Source organism: Cucurbita maxima, unplaced genomic scaffold (genome assembly GCF_002738345.1).
Source record: "Cucurbita maxima cultivar Rimu unplaced genomic scaffold, Cmax_1.0 Cma_Scf00176, whole genome shotgun sequence".
Classification (NCBI taxonomy): Eukaryota; Viridiplantae; Streptophyta; class Magnoliopsida; order Cucurbitales; family Cucurbitaceae; genus Cucurbita; species Cucurbita maxima.
In genome coordinates this window covers 45,689-64,977 of record NW_019272192.1, presented here as the reverse complement: position 1 = coordinate 64,977, position 19,289 = coordinate 45,689, and the positions used below count along the sequence as shown (strand labels likewise).

At 37.0% G+C, this 19,289-nt stretch overlaps 1 protein-coding gene across 3 annotated transcripts; it reads right to left on the bottom strand.

Annotated features, from left to right (window-relative positions):
- Positions 1 to 1,817: 1,817 nt before the first annotated feature.
- LOC111473852 lies at positions 1,818 to 19,215 on the bottom strand. Of its 3 annotated transcripts, none has more exons than XM_023119216.1 (14): positions 18,524 to 19,215; positions 17,122 to 17,465; positions 16,280 to 16,949; positions 15,653 to 15,757; positions 13,430 to 13,601; positions 10,735 to 12,491; positions 9,536 to 9,748; positions 6,471 to 8,738; positions 6,007 to 6,116; positions 4,997 to 5,399; positions 4,606 to 4,911; positions 3,627 to 3,872; positions 2,187 to 3,272; positions 1,818 to 2,119 (listed from the first exon to the last, which is right to left on the bottom strand). In XM_023119216.1, the coding sequence occupies exons 1-13, from the start codon at positions 19,052 to 19,054 to the stop codon at positions 2,193 to 2,195; spliced, it is 8,205 nt and encodes a 2,734-aa protein (XP_022974984.1). In that variant the 5' UTR covers positions 19,055 to 19,215; the 3' UTR covers positions 1,818 to 2,119; positions 2,187 to 2,192. The 3 variants fall into 3 exon arrangements, with proteins under 3 accessions (XP_022974984.1, XP_022974985.1, XP_022974983.1); XM_023119217.1 differs by having other exon boundaries at positions 1,818 to 2,149; positions 2,217 to 3,272; XM_023119215.1 differs by lacking the exon at positions 1,818 to 2,119 and having other exon boundaries at positions 2,165 to 3,272.
- Between the last annotated feature and the right edge of the window lie 74 nt (positions 19,216 to 19,289).

Here is a 19,289-nt window from a genome sequence, read left to right as displayed (position 1 = left end):
TCCAACTAAAGTGAACAAAAACTTGGTTATGCAAAAATTCAATGTAAGAGTACTTCTCTAAATAAAACTCAGAGAGGGGTGGTATTCACAATGGCGTCTAAGAGCTTCTCTTCCAACTTCTTCTCATCAATCCACATCGAACTCTGGTGTCTTATTAGCTCGTTCTTTTCGTTCTTCTTTTCTTCCCTCGTCTTTTCCATCATTCTTTCATCTGCATATGGCACCCAATCAAATGACATTAGATGACTGCATTGAGTCTCGAAACAGCGGATATTGTCGTATCGAATGTAAGCCCTTTTAGAATGAAATGCAAGAAAAAAGATAAAAACAAACAACAATATAGGGCATGTCTCCAAAACAACCAAATGGTTTCCTTTCTTTTGAACTAAAATCCTCCTAGGAAGTAATTTCAAGACGTACTTCATTATTTTCTGATAAATTCCTACAAAGCATAAACTAGTCTTTTACATACACTACATAAAAGAGTATGTCAATCAAATCAGTCCACAAAACGTGACAATGGAATGTCAATATGATAAGGTTCATAAGGCGTAATCGCATACATAGATGATTTCGATGACACCAAGATGTAATAGATCATAATAATCATCAGAAACTAAATGCTCTATCGAAAGTTGACTTTGCAAATTTGTGCATTTCTGTTATCTCTATTGAGTATCAACAAGCAGGATTTTCCTCTGGCCACCAACATCTAGATACGGGCTGATTTAAACAGAATGTACGAGGACATTAAAAAAACGCCCACGATAGGTGGAACCTCGTGCATTTGTTACCCAAGATGGTACGAATTTGGAGGTATGAACTCAGAAGGAATGGAGCAATGATTTGTCTCTTACAAAAGGAGTTGCGAGAAAGTCCTCTCTATTGTTTTTTTTGGAAAATTGAGAGACAAAACAACCATGCATAAGCACATCTTTGATTGAAGCTGGAAACTCGAACGACACATATTTTGCACTTCATAGTGATTCGACATGCCGAACACTTAAGGAAATTGTACGGATAAAAATGATTTTCCCATTTCCAAAAGAAAATAATTATTATTGTAGTAAAAACAGTAAAAATCAATATTAGTTACCATCAGACTCTTTGATGGAATGTGACTGTAATTTCTCAAGCTCAATTAAGAGATAGGAAAGATCCGACAAATATTAAGAGAATCGGATCGATTTTATTAAAGACGGGTCGTACCGACCCCTCTCTAACATTTTATCTTCTAAGCCATTAACGAGTCCACGGGGTGGGACGAAGACAAATGAGAATTGGGTATGGGTCAAGGTTGGGGACGAGGACAAATAATAACAATACCCGTCTCAAAGCCCATTTAGCTAATAGAGATAAATCTCTCCTTGCTTCTCTGTCGTGTCTCTGAAAACATGCAAATTAAATAAATATCAACTACTTGATCCATCATGCCCATAAATCCCATGCCTCTAAATTTATAAAATTGTCACAATTAAACCCTTAAAAATTACCAAATCTAAAGAGTTATTTCAACTAAACCTTACAATAAAAATTAAATTATGTGCATCAAATTTTTATTATCAACTAAAATAAAACATTAATTATCAACTAAATTCACAAGTCATTCTTATATTTGCAATATTCAACAATTCTAAAATAAAACATTAATTATCAACTAAATTCACAAGTCATTCTTATATTTGCAATATTCAACAATTTAATTATAAAATTCCACAATAAAATTAAATGTTTGAGAATATGATTATAATTACCGTTGAAATTCACAAATAATTTTTGCAAAATTACTGAAAATCAAATATAAATATTATAAAAAGATTAACTTTACTACCCTCAAAATTTATTTACATGTAAACTGCAAGGTGGGCAAAGATTATAAAACAGCCCACTGCGAGTTCTCACAGATGAGACTCAGAGAATAGTGTAATAAATAGCATTGAAGCCTCCATTGAATTATAATTTGAGACTGCTGAGAAAATCATACCTACAAAGCCAGCCTCCCGACGAGCGACATCGAGATGTTCTCCCCAACGAGCTTGAAAAATCGAACCAGAGAGCTGTCGTTGCTTGTTTGCTGCAGCAAAACCAGCTCCCCAGGAAGAATTGAAAGAGGAAGAATGTCATTTCAGGAGGAGACAATGGAGAATTCCTTTTGCTGCCCCAGGAAGAATTGAAAGAGGAAGAATGTCATTTCAGGAGGAGACAATGGAGAATTCCTTTTGCTGTTTGGGCATTAAAAGAGCCAGTTGGAGCTTGCTTGACTGGCATAATTTAACTGGGTTCTTAAAAACCAAAACCCGGGCGACGTTATTAGCTAATAACAAAACGTGTGCAATGCTGAACGATTCACCCTTTTCGACTGCAAATTGCCATTCTCTTACTGATATGTCGAACCAATCTTTCTTTGCAGATCTGGTTGATTTCACTTCAATGTACTGTCTATTGTCGTCGTCGTCATCTCCTATGATTATATCGAAGGGGAATCCAGTTTCCGAGTCCTCGTTGACCCACTCAACAACTGTGTTGGTGAACTTCTCGGTGAAGTATTTGAAGGCGACATGCTCGCCGAGTCTCCCAGTTGCCATTGCCTGAACTGGATTGGGGGTGCCAGTTCTAAGCTGATTTTTCCAGGAAAAGCCACTCGAATCGGGTTGAGAACCAATGGCCTCAGGATTCACATCACCATGGCTGACAAGTTCTCCGACGTTATCACTACTGCCATAAACAATGGATGCTACCGACACTGCAGATGAATCGCCATCATAGGTCCAGTCTGTGTCTGTTGAAATCGGAGCCAAGTTCTCTGTTTGCTTCTCGATACCTTCATACACGTTTTCTATATATAGGTTGCAGTTGGGCAGTGAGCTTGCTGGTTGTGTCTTGAAACCATTTTCACGAGCGTAACTAAAACCTGGAGCCGTTTTCCAATCAACAGGCGGCCAATTTCCTGCATTCTTTTTAGACTTTGAAGACGATCCATGGTCGTTCAGTAAGGTAGGGTTAAGACATGTTTGAGGTAAGTTGGGAGTCTCGACCAATGAAGTGACAGATGAAAGAGACCAAATAGGTTCATCGGGAAGTTTCGTCACCTTCTGACTATTCAGGATGAAAAACTCCATTTGCTCTTTGGTAGAACCCGATTCGGCCATGGTCGTAATCATATGAAGGAAGTTGGCCAAATGAAGCTCAGGAGTTCCATCGAATAGCAAACGAGAAAACTCCATAAACAACGAATGAGAATACGAGTCATGGGTCGTGTATAAAATATTATCCTGCAAAAGCAAATATCATACAAATCAGGACATATATATATACTTATGCAGATTCAACCATTCGCTTCCAATCGCGAGTATTCCAACTTGACAAAGCGAAAAAGCAAGCAAAAATACTTTTTCCCAGCTCAGGCTGACCAATTAAAGAGCAATTTGTTAATCTCCTTCCCCAATCTAGATCCTTCTCTTGTACTTTTCAATATCTTAATGGTATGTCCCTTGTTTCTAAGCATATATATGAATGTACACATTGATTTATTCGAGACAATCCCGAAACGGCACAAATTCATGCATTACAAGCCATGGGTCTATTGACAACTTCTTAATATCATGTATGGAATCTAACGAAATTACCTGAAGAAGACAACTACATGGAACCTGTTCATCAGAAGCACGTCCAAAATTCTTTATAACATTCCTGAAAAACAGCTTTTCAACAACAATTACTTGCAGACAAAATCCAGATTGCTTGAGCTTCGCGTATCTCTCAGGGTGCACACTGTACATGTAGCGCTGAGCAAAAGGAAGAGCCCAGTTCATTAATGAAGTTTTGAAGCTAGAGTCCCTCAGACCGTAATATTTTGCTTCACGGGTTACAATCTGCATGAAGAAAGTAATTCATGAGTGAGTCCCTCAGACCGTAATATTTTGCTTCACGGGTTACAATCTGCATGAAGAAAGTAATTCATGAGTAAAGTTTTCAATACTGCTTTTATTTCAGGTTTAAGCAAAATATATGTGGAGACTATTTTCAAATTCGTTCCTCTAAGCGTTTCAATAATGCAACTTCTTGAATATTATGGCTCGAAGTCATGACTCGTAAGTGAAAAAAGAAACAGTAAGACAGTGACACACTTTGTAGGGCTGACGTATTAAACAGTAACAAGTGTACGTGAATCGCGGTTTTTCAATCCTGCTTACAGAATCCCTTGAACAAGAACTTCCTAAAATATTTTCAATACATTAAGGTATAATATACGTACCATCAAATGCCTGTGTCCCTGCTGAAATTTTTAATGTTAACTATAAGAGCGGCTAAACATCCGCCTGTCCCTTTTCAAATATAAAAGGTATCATATTTCCAATGATTTTTTCTATTCGAAGTTTAGACAAAGGACATTTCTAAGATTTGACTGAAAACTTCTAAGAATTTCAAGGTCCAAATGGAGAACAAAGCAAATAATCAATGTTCAGAAACTCATTCACCCCCAGGAAAAAATAAAACAGCCATTTATTTTGGACGAGTAGCTAAAGTTGCAGTGGTTCAGTAAGGCTCTGATTCCAACTATTTCCACAGGACTACACAAAGGTAAAATAAATAAGAGAGATGTACCTCAGAAAGAAGAGGAACCCCTAGAGATTTCAAGAGCTGAGAAAAAGCCTCGGTTCTAACATTGTCGATCTCACCGAAGTATACAAAATCTATTTTGCCCATATTCTTACATTGCTGTCTTAATCTCTTGTCATCACAACAGCATACAATGCTGGTGGAAGGATGAAGCGAAACCCATTTATCTTGTTCAGTTGGAAGGACCGTGAACTCCGAGCTTCCAATACATTCCTTCAGGTATGCCATATCTTCAGAACTCAGGAGTCCGGATTTTAGTCCATCAGCCCATTTCAGAAAAACTTGGAATACCTATTACATGAAAGTAGCACTTCAGTTGCCATCACCTAAAATTATTTCTGAGAAAATAACATAATATATTATTGTAAAGACTTACAAAATCACTAGCTTGAGAAGGCAAAGCAACAGCTGATAACTGTTTCAAAATCTGAAGATAACTGCATAGAGGAGGGTATTCACATATTCCACATTCGTCAATAAAAAATCTCTTTAGTCCTGGATAAATATTGCATAAAGTCTTGATTATGGGACAATCAACCATATTTTTCGAGCTGAATTGAAGATATACATCCTTAATCTTGTCAATAGAGCCAATTGGATCGCACCAATATACTTCCTTGGGAGACAAAAATACACCAGACACCACATCCTCATGCCCAGAGTCAGCCACAACAGGGACAAATATAAAAGGCCCTGAATGAAATTCCTCCAAAATTTTCTGTTTTGATGCAGCCATCTCATTCCACAAGAATGTATAGAACGTGCAGACTTGTGATATGCTGACATATCAAAGAAGGCAATATAAATGGACAGTTTGGTTCAAGATCAAACAAATTCAAGCATATAATTGAAGGTATTTACAGAGAGAGGCTTGCATATCTCGCACAAAAATTGGTAGGCTGAAAAGGAAATATATAATGTTAACAATAATAGTGACTAAATGTCTGACTGTCCCTAAATATAAAGTAAACATATCGGGTTGATTGAAAGGTCCTTAAAGTTTATATCAGGACCAGCTTACAAGCATTTCATTGTTTCCACATAAAACACAGAATCTCAAGAAACACGAGATATCAACAATCGGTAAAGGTCTTAAGACTTAGCACAAGACCTGAGTTAATTGAATTAAAAAGATCATAATTTAAATTAAAGGACGTCAAGAAAATTTCTGCAATATACAGACTTTTTAGAGGAAAAAAAATCTTAAAAGAAAGCTTGGAAGGGAAGCAGCCAGGGTGGCTTAAACTTTTATTTCTGAATATCTCTGGGGTTATATGAAATGATTTCAAACTATTGTCCTTGCAAATTTATAATCTCTTTCAGTCGTTCGGCAAATTAATGCAAACAATTAATTTCAGTCGTTCGGCAAATTAATGAGATAAGTACCTTGTCTTGAAAAGTTTCTCAGTTCTCCACACTTTTAGAATATCTAGAGCGTCATCAAGGGTAACTCTAGTCTTAAACCCAATATCATGTACCAACTTTGTACTTTTAACCTGTTGCAACAACAAGAAAACAAATCAACATCTAGAGGTCTATAACAATTACAAGCTTAAGGCCAACCCATTTCACTAATTAAGGAAACAGTAGATATGATGAGGAACTTCATCAAGCATCAAAAGAACCAAGGAAATCGTCTGGCGATACTTCATTGCATGGGATATTAAACATGCTTAAAAAATGTCCATGTAAGTTCTCACAAGAAGCACAACAATTAACTTGGAAGGTCACTCCAACAACGATTTGCTTCACATAAGTGATAGCCTCATAGGACATCATAAACAAAAGAAGAAATTTTATTTGAAATGCAGTCATCAATATCAGGAGAAAACCCTAATCTTACAACTGACCTTTGGAACAGCATAAGGAGCAGAGGTTCCTAGGATTGAGCGCACTGCATCACAGTCATAGTACAGATCTGTAGGATAGTGAAGCTTGTTGTCCATACTTGATACTACCCATTGGGTATCACAGATGCTATTCATAAAAGCAGACTGAAACTGTTTGCTCGAACCACTAGATTTAGAAATACAGCAACCCATAACTTTATCACTCAAACGATCATCCCATAAAGTATCAAGAACCTCTAAAAGATATTTACAGCTCTGTCGGTTTCCATGAACAGATAACAGGGTTAACAAATCAATCAACTCTGGCGATTCCCAATCTTTAACCACTGAATCAGAAGATATTAGTTCTGGGTGCAACGTTTTATTCATCATAATAGTATGCGGCATGTTGGCAATGCTACTGTTAACTTCAACTACATGGACAAAATCAGTGATTCCTAGTTCTTGGAAAAAATTCCTCCATTTTGCGAGTCCAGAAGTGAGTGAATGGGTGACTGGGTGCTTCAAATAGGTCTTATCAACCTCATGCCAGTTCATTTCCACATTAATGATCTTATCTATATCAATGGGATTTCCATAATCTTTACTGAAATGAACTGGTACCTCAATAGGTCTTCTGTAGCCATGATTTGTTAAAATGAAAGCCTTGTTACGTAACTCTGAAACTATAAACCCCTTTTCGGTGTTACATTCAGGACAACTGGATAGTAGGTGAGTCATTGCAAAACAAACATACTCTGTCATTAAAATTCCATTACCATTTAGGTTTGACTCATTTGATATAGCTGGAATGACGTGTAATTTAATAATTTCATGGGCAGATAAACGTTGAACACCAATTCTATGAAGCATCCTGCTAATATTCCCCACTGAGGGCGCATCCATGTGTGAGTTATCAACAGAGAAAAGCGAAAGGAAGGCTGGACAAACTACACGAATCTTAGAATTCAAACTTGGAAAAGCTTCGAGTCCATACTTGCCATCAACTGTGCTAATTGAGGAATCAGAATGTAACCATATTGCCCCTTCAGCTACGGAGCTATAGGTACCATCCGAAAGAGGAATTAGTGGAACTTTCTGAAGAGACCTTATAAGATCGGCATTTCTTTCCAACTCAAACGCTGTTTGCCCAGAGGACTGTAGAAGCATGTTGTGAAGTACATTTAGGCAAGAGCCCAACCAAACCAGTCCTACTGATTTGAGGTTATCATGCTTCTGACACAGAGAGGACATAAACTGCACAAGAATTTTGGGTCCATACTCTTCAATACCCAATGCTCTTGCTACTGAGTCTGACAAGATTATATCCTTATCTAGGAATCCAAGCCCAAGATGTTCACGAAGCAAATGATCGGGAAGAAGATTCAGAGCTTGTTCATTCCAACCCCTCAAAACCTTGAATGGAGGAACCCATTCACTATCCTTTCCCTCTAAAAGTAAGCAGTTGGACATACGTAATTTAGAAATAATTAAGCGAGGAAGACTCGAAAAAAAACCATGTACTTCTCCAATGAGGGGAATATAGCTCATATAAGCTGCAATAGCTTTCCCTGGACAATTCTCGAAGCATGGAAGAGAACAGAAAAAATTCACTGCACTCACAAACAAACCAGGAAACTCCGATAATAGCCATTGATTCCAGGGACTATCACCATCCACCTCCTCTCGGGACGAAGGTAGAACAAAATCACCTTGAATTATAAATTTCAACCCATACATTCTTAGAGGAAGGAATGCAAAAACTGGCTGTTGGGCTAAAAATGGACTGTAAGTCCCATTCTCTTCTTCCTGGAGTGTAAATGCAATTGAGATCTCAGTAGATTGAACATCATGACGAATAACATCAGCCTTCAACTTCTGTGATACTACAAGCCAAGCCATTTTTTCTTCCCCATGAGAAACCTTAATGATGCCATTTCCAACAATTTCTTTTCTCATTACAATAAGTGAATTGTCAAGCATGTTTCTGATCTTAATACACTGGAGACGGTGAAGAAAGAGTAACAAGGACGGATGGAGGTCTGCAAACATATTCACTATATTATTGATCAAAGTTCCTCCTCCAGATAATTTTGAACTGAAAGGAAGCACAATACAAGTCTTCCAAATATTTGAATCCTGCAAATCGGAGGCACTGGAAGCCAACCTACTGTACAAGCCAACATTGCAAGGAGAAATGATAGTTGGCAAGACAAAACCAATCTGCCCCTCACTTATATCAAACTTAACATGAAACCCGTTGGAATGAATCTCAGGAGCATCTGTGACCTGCAGAAAGAGCACCAGAACTCATCAGTCATCAAAAGGAAAGAAAAAAAGAAATAGCGAAGGAATAAAGAGGTGTAAATGCTGAAATAAACTCAGTTTCTTTTGCATTCAGATGCACACTTGCATGAAATTTGTTTGCGCGTAACATATAGCCAGTTCATTGATATTCTATAACATACTGACGAAATTTTCAATGATATGCATAACAGGCATAACAAAGGTACTGCTAAATCATCTTCAAAGATTACAGTCAATTTACATTTTTATCAGCAGCCTGCTGTGGAAGGATTTAAACATCTAACAATGTTGTTTAAAATAATCATGCCCTTTAGCCTTTTAATCAATGTAACCATCAATAGCATCTATAAATTGCATTCCTAAGATTTATACAGCTTTTGCTCCTTCTGTAGTTAGTAACATCATTTATTTTCCTTTCTTTACTTCTAACCTAATCAAACAAACTGCTAAATTACAGTTAAACACGAGAAATAATAAATCTTTTTCAAGCCTTATGGTGTCAGTGCGTTTGTCTTTACTTATCCTTGAAGCATCTGAAATTTTAACGATTGAGAACAATTAATTCCATGATATAGAATCAAAAAATGGGGAAAAACAAACATACACCCTTATAAATGATCAATATTCTTAAAGAGGAGATAAAATATTTCATTGATGAATGAAATTACAAAAGATGGAAAAAACCTCAGCCCAACAATGGAGGATTAAAGAAAGGCTTGAGACGGAAATATTGTAGTATATAATTAAGAGAAAGGTAACATAGTGTTACCTAAACATACCCGAAAAACTGATTTGAAGCCAATGCCTTTCTTTCCTATATATCCAGCATTAGATCCTTTCTTTGTGGAATTCCCAACATCACAGAGGGCTCTGATATTCTTAGCAGAAAAGCCCTCCTCGTTGTTCAAAACAACAATACCTGACTCCTCGAAAATGAATGCTAGAGTGGGCTCCACACTTTGTGGATAGATATTATCGTCAGCATTTTGAACCTAAAGTAACATCAGGAGTTTGATTAGATGAATGCGATAAACCGTGTTCATCAAATGGATATTTTCAACTCCATGTAATTAATCAAATGTGGTGGATGAAATGGAAGACTCAACCTTCAACACAATTAAAATGCTATGTGCATGGCAGGATCTTATACACCAAGAATATTCATAACATTAATGATCCAGGATCTAGTTCCTTTCTTAACTCCCTTTGATGATGCTTATTTCAATGTAATTTTTATCGTCGGCAATTCTACGTATGAACACTCGCAACATTTGAGAATGCTGCTTTTCACAATAAGAGATAACCAATTATATGTTTCACGACAGAAAACACATCTTTATGGTTTTTAAAAGTACTTTTTCTTGGCTATGTAACTTGTCACAGGCCATCCACGTTGATTCTTTAAAGGTTCAAGCCATTAAGCATTGGCTGATACCTAAAACAGTACAGGAGGTACAACAATTCCTCGGTTCTTCTACACATGTAGAAATTTTATTTTTAAAACAATAGCTCAAATATACCCACCCCTAGACCACTTGTCCATAGAAAGGTAAACTTGTTTGGGAAAGGAACCAAATTTCTCCAGTGAGAAATTAAGTTTATCAAGGCAGAAGAGGAGCACTTTGTGCAGGAACAATATGCACAATACGTATCCCACTATTTTATGTGAAGAATCGTAATTCTTTCTTCTTCTTTTTTTCTTTCCATCATATGTGTGTTATACTACAATATTGAATAATAAATTTCTATTAAAAAATTAAAAAAGAAAAAAAAAAAAAAAAAAGAGGTCAGAAATAATATATTGCATGAGGAGATAAACCTAACAAGAAAGACAATAGCCTTGCTCACCAGCTCGAGTAGAAAATGTGAATCCTGAGAANAAAAATTAAAAAAAAAAAAAAAAAAAAAAAAAAGAGGTCAGAAATAATATATTGCATGAGGAGATAAACCTAACAAGAAAGACAATAGCCTTGCTCACCAGCTCGAGTAGAAAATGTGAATCCTGAGAATACAGCTCCTGCGAAAGACAATGAAGAGCTCTTCCTAAGCGAGCATGCTGCTTCCTCAACATACCAGTCTCAGAATTGGGAAGATCAAGATCAAGACCAAATTCATCACGCCTGATGGATAGGATGATCTGAGCTGCATCCTTATCTCCATCAGGTTCAGAAGCAGGAGACATAAAACTGATGCCATTTGCATCATCAAAAGTTTTTGAAGTACAGTTCGTGCTAGGAACGTTCATCTTTTCATTACACATTTTCTCTTCAATAGAGAGAGAGACGTGTTGTTCTGAAGCAGGAAGCTTGGTTAAAACACCGCCTATGTGTAAGTTTTTGTTTATCTCAGACCTATCATGCAAGAATGCAGATTCATCAGCGAACAGATCTGAAGAAGCACTAGAGGAAATTGTGTGATAGTCCTGAATCCACTCCAGGACACCAAGAGAAAGGCCTATCTCATGAAGCATAAGACGCTGCTCTGGTTTATGACACTCGAGTAAAATAGATGATGCAGCATCTTTAATGACAAAACTCATGCCAGAAAGCATTATATCTGCAGCCAAGTAACGAAACTCTGCCGGTAGATAACCAAGACAAGCAACAAAAAACCTAGACAACAAGGGGATTGCTTTGTTCCTCATAGAAATCTTCTTCTTCAATTCAAAACTCAAATTACCAGAAACTACTGGCTCAATGTTCTGATGACAGAACACCTTTTCATGTCCCCGAGCCCAATTGTCAAACATTTCTATGTTTTCAACAGAGTTCTTGATAATAACTTCAAAAGCACGGGTGGCATGGTGTTTAAGAAGGGATAGGGGGACATGTTTTTCTCCCCCAAGTAGAACAAAAATAGATAAAAGCTTCACCGCAGTATGAAATGGGGATCCTTGCAGTGCAGCTTCCAAGAACGAATCGGCAGTAGCTGTATGGTCTATCCGTACAACTTTCCCTTCTTTGGTAACCAAACACAACAAGTTTTCTGTATTAACTTCATTCTGCAACCAGGGTACAAGAGGACCAAGAGCTGGAGCAAATATGATATCCCAATGGGACCATAAGTTCAAATCCAATAACATTGGTGCTCTGACCAAGACTTTGATAGCATCCTCTGATGTCACAGATTCAACAGTCCTCACTCCCTGTCCAAATTCAGCAATAACTGAAGTGGCACCCAATAAATCATTCTCCAGTGTTGCCGAAGAATCTATTGAACGACATCTTCCTAATAATGTAACAGAAAATGTGACACACTTTGAAACAACACTGTTTTTTTGCTCCGCTACAAGCTCCATAAAATCTTCCAAAGACCCATTTTCAGTCAGTTTGAAACTGATCGAGGGAAACTGCTGCGTAAGAAGGGTACAAATCATCTGCTTACTTACTAGTTCATTCTCGGATAAGCTGTTACAAGCTTGTGATACTAAATTCACTAACTGACGTTGCAACATGCAAGCCTCCAAAGGGGATCTTTCAGAAATCTCAGGCATAAGAAACTTGCGTAGCTCAGGAAGCATAGAGACGTGCTCCTGTAAGAAAGTGAAAAAGTCCCCATGACCAAGAGACTTAAAATCCTTGGCAGAAAATTGCTCCACAAGCCAGAACTCACAGCTGCAGAGCTGTTTCAACATGTGAATTCTATTTTCCAGGAGAAACCAACCATTGCTGTGGATCTCCTGCTCAAACTTGATATGCTGATTAACTTTGTTGAGGATATCTTCTACACTGATGCCTTAAAATTAAGAAAAATAGAAAACAAAGGATTATAATCAAGTTATATCAATTTCATTACAATATTATTTTCAAGATTGTAGGAGTAAAAAATTGATACAAACACAACATAGTTCTGACGTGTAACGCATGTACCATATAAAGCAAAATTCTAAGATCATTCAACTCAACTGAAAATTTTCAAGTTTTGCTATTTAATATCACAAACAGTTCTCCTGATCTCCCACGATAATTTGATTGCAATTAGTCCCAAATAATATCTGGCCCTCAAACTTTTTCAAAATTTAGCAGACAGTGAAGCAAAACAAAAAAGAAAAAGATACTGCTCGGCGTATTTCCCATTACTAAAAGGTAACAGCTCAAAGGATGGCACTTCATTATTGGAAAGTTTGAGCTGACCCTTTGTCTTCCAAATAAAGTGACTGATTGGCTTCTTGAAGCCCCAGATACTTGGCACTTTAGATAGAAATCAAAGATTTTGTGAAACCATTCTACTATAGCTCTTTTTTTACACATTTTTAAGGAAAGGAATATTAGGACTTCTGAAGATATAAGTCCCTCTTTTGATTCTTTTCATAATTATGTACATATACAGCTTCATAGTGGTGTTCCCTATTTTCAAAATTCTTTTATAACTATGGCCTTTTAATGGTTCTTAAAAATAGGAAGACTCTCATCAAGCAGTGCTTGGGCAAGGGTTCCCTCTGCTCCTGATCCTTGTGCTGTCCCTTCGTTTTTTCTCTTCTCCACAAAAAAAAAGAAAAAAAAAGGAAAAAAAAAAGCATTTCAAGTTCAGGGAAGCAGTATCAAGTTCTTGCATGCTTGTGAGTTTATCTATGTTTGTGTTGCTTTATGAAGAACTGACGCAGTATAGCATCCATCTGAAATATTAAGTAGTGTCAAGAATGATGATAAGTCCGGAAAACAAACGCCACTTACCATGAAGGAACTTTGGAACATTCTTAATAGGAGCACCCTCTTCACTTGGACCTACATCTATCCTCTCATGTACGGGTTGTTTCTCGACATGTGTATTAGATAATTCATGTAGATTGATTGTTTGTAGAGAATCATAAATGCTATCCCACATCCCATTCTTAATAGATGAAACCTGCAATAATGACAACAATGAGAAATAAGTGTCTTATAATACTGAATCAAAAGAAAGCAAAGCATAATTTCCTTACATCAGGAGTCATACACTGCAATTATCAGATCTTAAAATTAATAATATGGATGAGAATGATGAACGGTTGTAGATTAGGATGCACTGATGATGCTTATATTATATAGGAAATGCATATGCAGCTAATGTCCTCTAGTTACCAGTTTGAGAATAATGCACAAATTTTTAACACAAGGAGGCTCATGGTTGATACACCTCGTCAAAAATTATATGTTTGGTTTTCTACAGTTATCTACATAGTCATCAATTATTAAAAAAATGGCATCAAACAAAATCTTCTCTTTTAGAACAAGTTAAAGATTAGGAATTATTTGGAGATATGTAATAAGGCATAGTTTATCAAAACCAATGTTCAGGAGCGAACAAGGTGATCTTGACACATACGGATATCAAAAAAAAAAAATAATAATAATAATAAAAAGAAATCAGAACTAATGTTGCCAACCTCTGAAATACCATGGGTTAAATTCGATTGTTCTAAATATTGGTATAAGTTAAGTTGAAAAATCCAGTGTTAAAAATAGATTAATTTTCAATGCTCCTTGTTTGCACTCAGGTAGACTCTTTCCTACCTCAACCTTCAGGGAGGTGTGCTTTGAGAAGAACGAGGGAAAATCTCCTTAAATCACATTTCAGTGTATTTTCCAATGCTCTACATACTTGGGGTAATTGTTAGAAGAGCCGTAGGCAAAGTTTCTTTGTTGTCAGTGGCTTATAAAAGCCTAAGTACCTATGAACGATTGCAAAGAAAAGCTCACAACTGAGCGATCTCCCCTTCTATGTGATGTCTTCGCATTGCAAATGAAGAAACTCTAGACCATATCTTCTTTCATTGCTCATTTGCTACTAAAGTGTGGTCGTCCATCTTCAAGGAGTTTGGGGCTGCCTATTGCTCGCCAAAAAAGGTTGATGCTTGGCTTCTGAAAATGCTTAATGGCTAGTGCTTTTTGAAAAAGAAGGTAGTGTGGTGGTGTGCTATAAGAGCTCTTCAGTGGAACGGAACCTTAAGAGAGAAAGAAACCGAAGGACCTTCAAAGATAAGTTTTCATCTTTTGATTCTTCCTTCATGCTTATTCCCTACTAAAGGGCGGTCGATCATCCTACAAGGAGTATGTGGCTTCCTATTGTTTACCAAGAAAAGTTAGTGATTGGCTTGTGGAAGTGCTTGATAATGGGTGCTTTTTTAAAGGGATGATAGTGTGGCGGTTTGCTATTAGAGAACTTCTGTAGAACTGAACCTTTAGAGAGAATGAAACCGAAGGACATTTGAAGATAAGTTTTCATGTTTTGATTCCATCAGTATATATGTGCAGCATAGTGTCTCTTGATGGTGCACAATTCACACAAAACTCCTTCGTAACTACAACTTTCAAATAGTTATTAACAACTGGAAGGTCTTCCTTTAGTTGTTCTTTGGCGAGGGTTATCTCTACCCTTTGCCATTAGGTTGTTCTGCTTTTGTGTGAACAGACTTCTTCGTCTCAGAGAGAGATGGGAAAAAAGAGTTAGTGGGGACACCTCCATCCACATCATTTATTTATTTTTCAATGTTTTAGTTGTTAAGAGTATTTAAAAGAAAAAAGGAGGAAAAAAATACACATCGAGTATGCTTATACAGATCACTCAAAGCATCTGCAACATGCCAAAAAAGCTGAAAATCATTATGCCTTAGAGTTACAAGTAGCAAACTAGAAGAGATTTCATATCCTCCAATAAAAAGAAGACAAAACGGTAATTAGCAAAACTCTCTAATGTCAAAGTTAAAACCAACCATCTCAATTCAAACCAAAATCATGTTGATGTGAGACCAAATATGAGAGAATAATTACTTTCAATCTGTACACTTCAGCTAAATATAAATAAGCATAAACGGGAGCCCTAAACTAACATTAGTAAAATTGTAATAAAGGACAAGGGACTAGTAACTTATATATATACATAAAAAAAACAATATCAAAACAGCAAAATCCCCTTACTGCAACATTCAGTAATCCAATGAATGGGTAGGATGATAACATTGATCTCACTCTTATTCTTGATCGAAATTTTATGCCATAATGGTGAAGCATTCGTTTGAGTACCTACAATACAGAATCAATTTAGTGACTTCCGGAATATTATAAAATGCATCCCTGAAAGAAACAAAGAAGAACATTACATAAACTATTTCCAAGAAAAAATTATTTATAGGAAAGAAGAACATTACATAAACTATTTCCAAGAAAAAATTATTTATAGGAAACAAAAATAGTTAAATTGTGTAATGATAAGGAATTAAAATTAACTGAACCAGGAATAATAGAAAGCAAAGTTCATAATTAAATTTCATATCTAAGAAATAGAAACACAGAAAAGTAAAAAAAAAAAAATATGGCAACATGAAACTTAGTTTTGTTTGGAGGTTAATTTTCCAAAAACTAATTAATCTAATGAACTAATCAATAGTAAAAGCTAAATTAACATAAAGTTGTAAGCATTTTTGTGTGTTACATGCAGAAAATCATATTAACATAAGAAGAGATGGCTAGTATAAATAAGTTTAATGCAGATAGGAAAATAAAAAATTAGCACTGGAAATTGATGAAGTAAAAGCAGTAGCACACCTCATCCACAGTCATATCCCTACATCCATCCTTCCACGTTGTGATGAACATCCTCATAGAATTATTTGTAATTTTATATTCTGCTTCATCACCACTACCTTCATCGGAATTATAAAAACTATCTTTGTCAAGGATGCTGGCTTCTACCTTAACTTTTTTACCTGATGTCGAGGATCCAAAAATGGTGTGGCTTTGATCTCTGGATTTTCTTTTCCTTTTGGATGTACCACTATTCATAATGTGCTTTTGGCTACCAATAAGAGTGGCATGGCCAATTACTTCGCCTTTCAACCCAAGCCGTGTCATCTCTTCAGTTGCAGATGGGTAAGGGCAGCTACTTGCACGATCTGAACTTCTACTCTTTTGCAATGAAGGTTTTAGATCAGAGCTTGAATCATGGCCATTCTTTTTATTTTCACATGTGTTAACATCACTGTCTTCATCTTCTGAGCTTGAAGAAGCAAATCTAACATGCTTGCCACAAAAGTCCTTCTGAACAGAGGAGAATGATTCAACTCGCTGAGCTATGGCACTAAAACGCTCATCTAGCTGTTGCTTCTGCATTTTAAAAAGAGGACGCTTCCGGCATTTCTCATCTGACTTTGTTAGATACTTGCTGAGAATATCATCTTCTGATCTCCTAGCTTTTCGAATAACAGAAATATGCATCCTACAAAAAACTAGTTCTTCTCATTCATATAGCCAAAAGCAAGTTCATAACAACAAACATATAAAGTAGCCTACATCATATTAAATATTTATAACCGTAAATTCATGAACCATAAATGTAAATATTATCATTCTTCTAGTGATGCAATTTCTGAGGGTAAAAAAATACATACCCCAAGTTTTGAACACGTATACCCAGCATTTCTCTCTTTTTTATTGATCGCTTCCTGGAAATGAAGTCCAAAAAGTCTTCGACCGTAATATCTTTATTTCTACAAGCGTCCACATCCATAAACTTGGAAAGAAGAGTAACAATCTCCTCGCTCTTTATATTAAATACTTCAGTTACCTCAGAATTCACTGAGAAATAATGCAAAACAAGAGGGTGACGCAGAAAAGGGCCCAGCCTCAACTCTTCAAATTGGTTAACTCCCTCATTCTTGCATATAGCCTTCTCCAATTCATACAACGTAGTAATTCTTCTCACCCCCACAAAGCAGTGAATAAATGAATTGATCTAAACCAATACAGACAATATCAATAACTTGATGGGGTTAATATACTTTTTACCAGAAATTTTGACAACCCTATCCATGTTTGGAGGAAAAATGATTTGGTTTTCATTATGTCTATACTATTACAGACCGACAAAAACTGAACAAGCCAACTGACCCTTCTGAACCATAGTATCTGGTTCACATGTGATAATTTGGTTCTAGAGATAGTGGGAGAAGAACGTGGTTAAATCTTCTCCCAAATGACGATCTATAGAACTTATTCCAGAGATTTTGAGGGTTGAAAATAGAGGAAAACAGATCAATGAAACAGTTCAACAAACTATCTACCGATTGAAGAATAATTTTTATAGCAAATTTAAACTTTATCTTGCTATGGAAGCTGTTTTTTCTTTCTTTTATAATTCATAATTTTAAAAACCTACAAAGCATTACCAGACTTATAGATTAAGCTTTTAATATGTCACAGCCTACAATTATCGAGCGACCAAAGATACAACTTCACTAGTTATCATTGATTGCCAACGATTATTGCCCATGAACTGCAAAGCAGAAGAAACCAAACAATGAGCGGAAAATGCTGTTCGTTTTTCAAATACATAGTGGACATCAAACGAACCATCTCGGCTGGAAGATGATGCGCGTTTTAAGAAAGCAAAATTGTTTTCAAGCACGACTCAATTCTCAACAAGGAAAAATTTTGCTATGGCAACCCTGTGATAGCCTGAAATAGAATTTGATATCTTTCATTCTTCATTAGACTCAACTTCAACAAATCAGAGAGGGTAAAAAAAAACGTAGAAATACTTTTCGAAGGATAGACAATCTCCTCCACCATGACCCCCACCACCACCCCCACCCCCACCCCAGCCGCCGGCGTTGGGCCCTACCAGGATGAGTTTCCTTCTAGATAAAGGCCCTAGTAGGCCAATGCTTATTATTCTAGTCCACTCAAGATCCCAGAGAATCCATGCTTAAAATATACTCTATTCCCATAATTATCAGATAATCAAACAAAAGAGAGGGGGATTGAAGTTTAGGACGTATTTTCTCGCGTTACCTTTCCTTCCATCGCAATGAGGCGGTGAAGAGCGTCGATTTCCTGCATACGAACCCCTAAAGAATCCCATGAATCAACCTGGAGAATTGAAAGCGCTGATTGCGAGACCTTCCACGCTGAGATGCTTTCCTTAGCCACAAGAAGATCGCTGTGTGCTTTGGCCACAGCGTTGTTGATCCTCGTGACGCCTTCTGCTGGCATCGTAGTCTTACCATGCGCCTGGGAACCCGTATTGGGAGGTTGTGGAGAATGGAAACCTGGATTGGGGGCTTGTGAAAACTGAAAACCGTGATTTTGTGTCGGCAAGTTCGAGTTCTGCATAGGGAAGTTGACGTTCTGATGACCAGGAATAAACCCGCCGGACGATTGGAGAATATGATTAAGGGCTTCAAGCTGAACATTGGGATTAAAAAAAGGCGCTGCAGGAAACTGCGCTTGTGGCTGTGGCTGCGGCCACGGTTGCTGCTGCTGCGGCTGGGAGTGCCGTCGACCGGCGCCGGAAGGAGCGAAACGGGATGGTCTTCCGTACATCGCTCTCAACTCCGATTAGCTAAGTTAGAAATTTACTGTTTTTGCATTCAATACTGATGTTTCAGGCCTGCAGCTGATTCGGCGGCCGCTATATTATCGTCCCTTTCGCCGGAATTTGGAGGCGCGAAATAAAGGACCGTAGGGTTTAGGGTTTTGTGTTTGGCGGGAGGAAGATAGCCGGATTTATAAATTGCCTTCCATTACTCAAAAGAAAAAAGAAAAAAAAAAAGGTAAA

Excerpts from the sequence above, each read along its gene's own strand:
- LOC111473852 (XM_023119216.1), bottom strand. The coding sequence starts at position 19,054 with ATGTACGGAAGACCATCCCGTTTCGCTCCTTCCGGCGCCGGTCGACGG. Across the intron at positions 15,758-16,279 it reads GGGATATGACTGTGGATGAG|GTACTCAAACGAATGCTTCA; the intron begins GTGTGCTACTGC and ends TCTGTATTGTAG. Across the intron at positions 13,602-15,652 it reads TTGGATTACTGAATGTTGCA|GTTTCATCTATTAAGAATGG; the intron begins GTAAGGGGATTT and ends TCATTATTGCAG.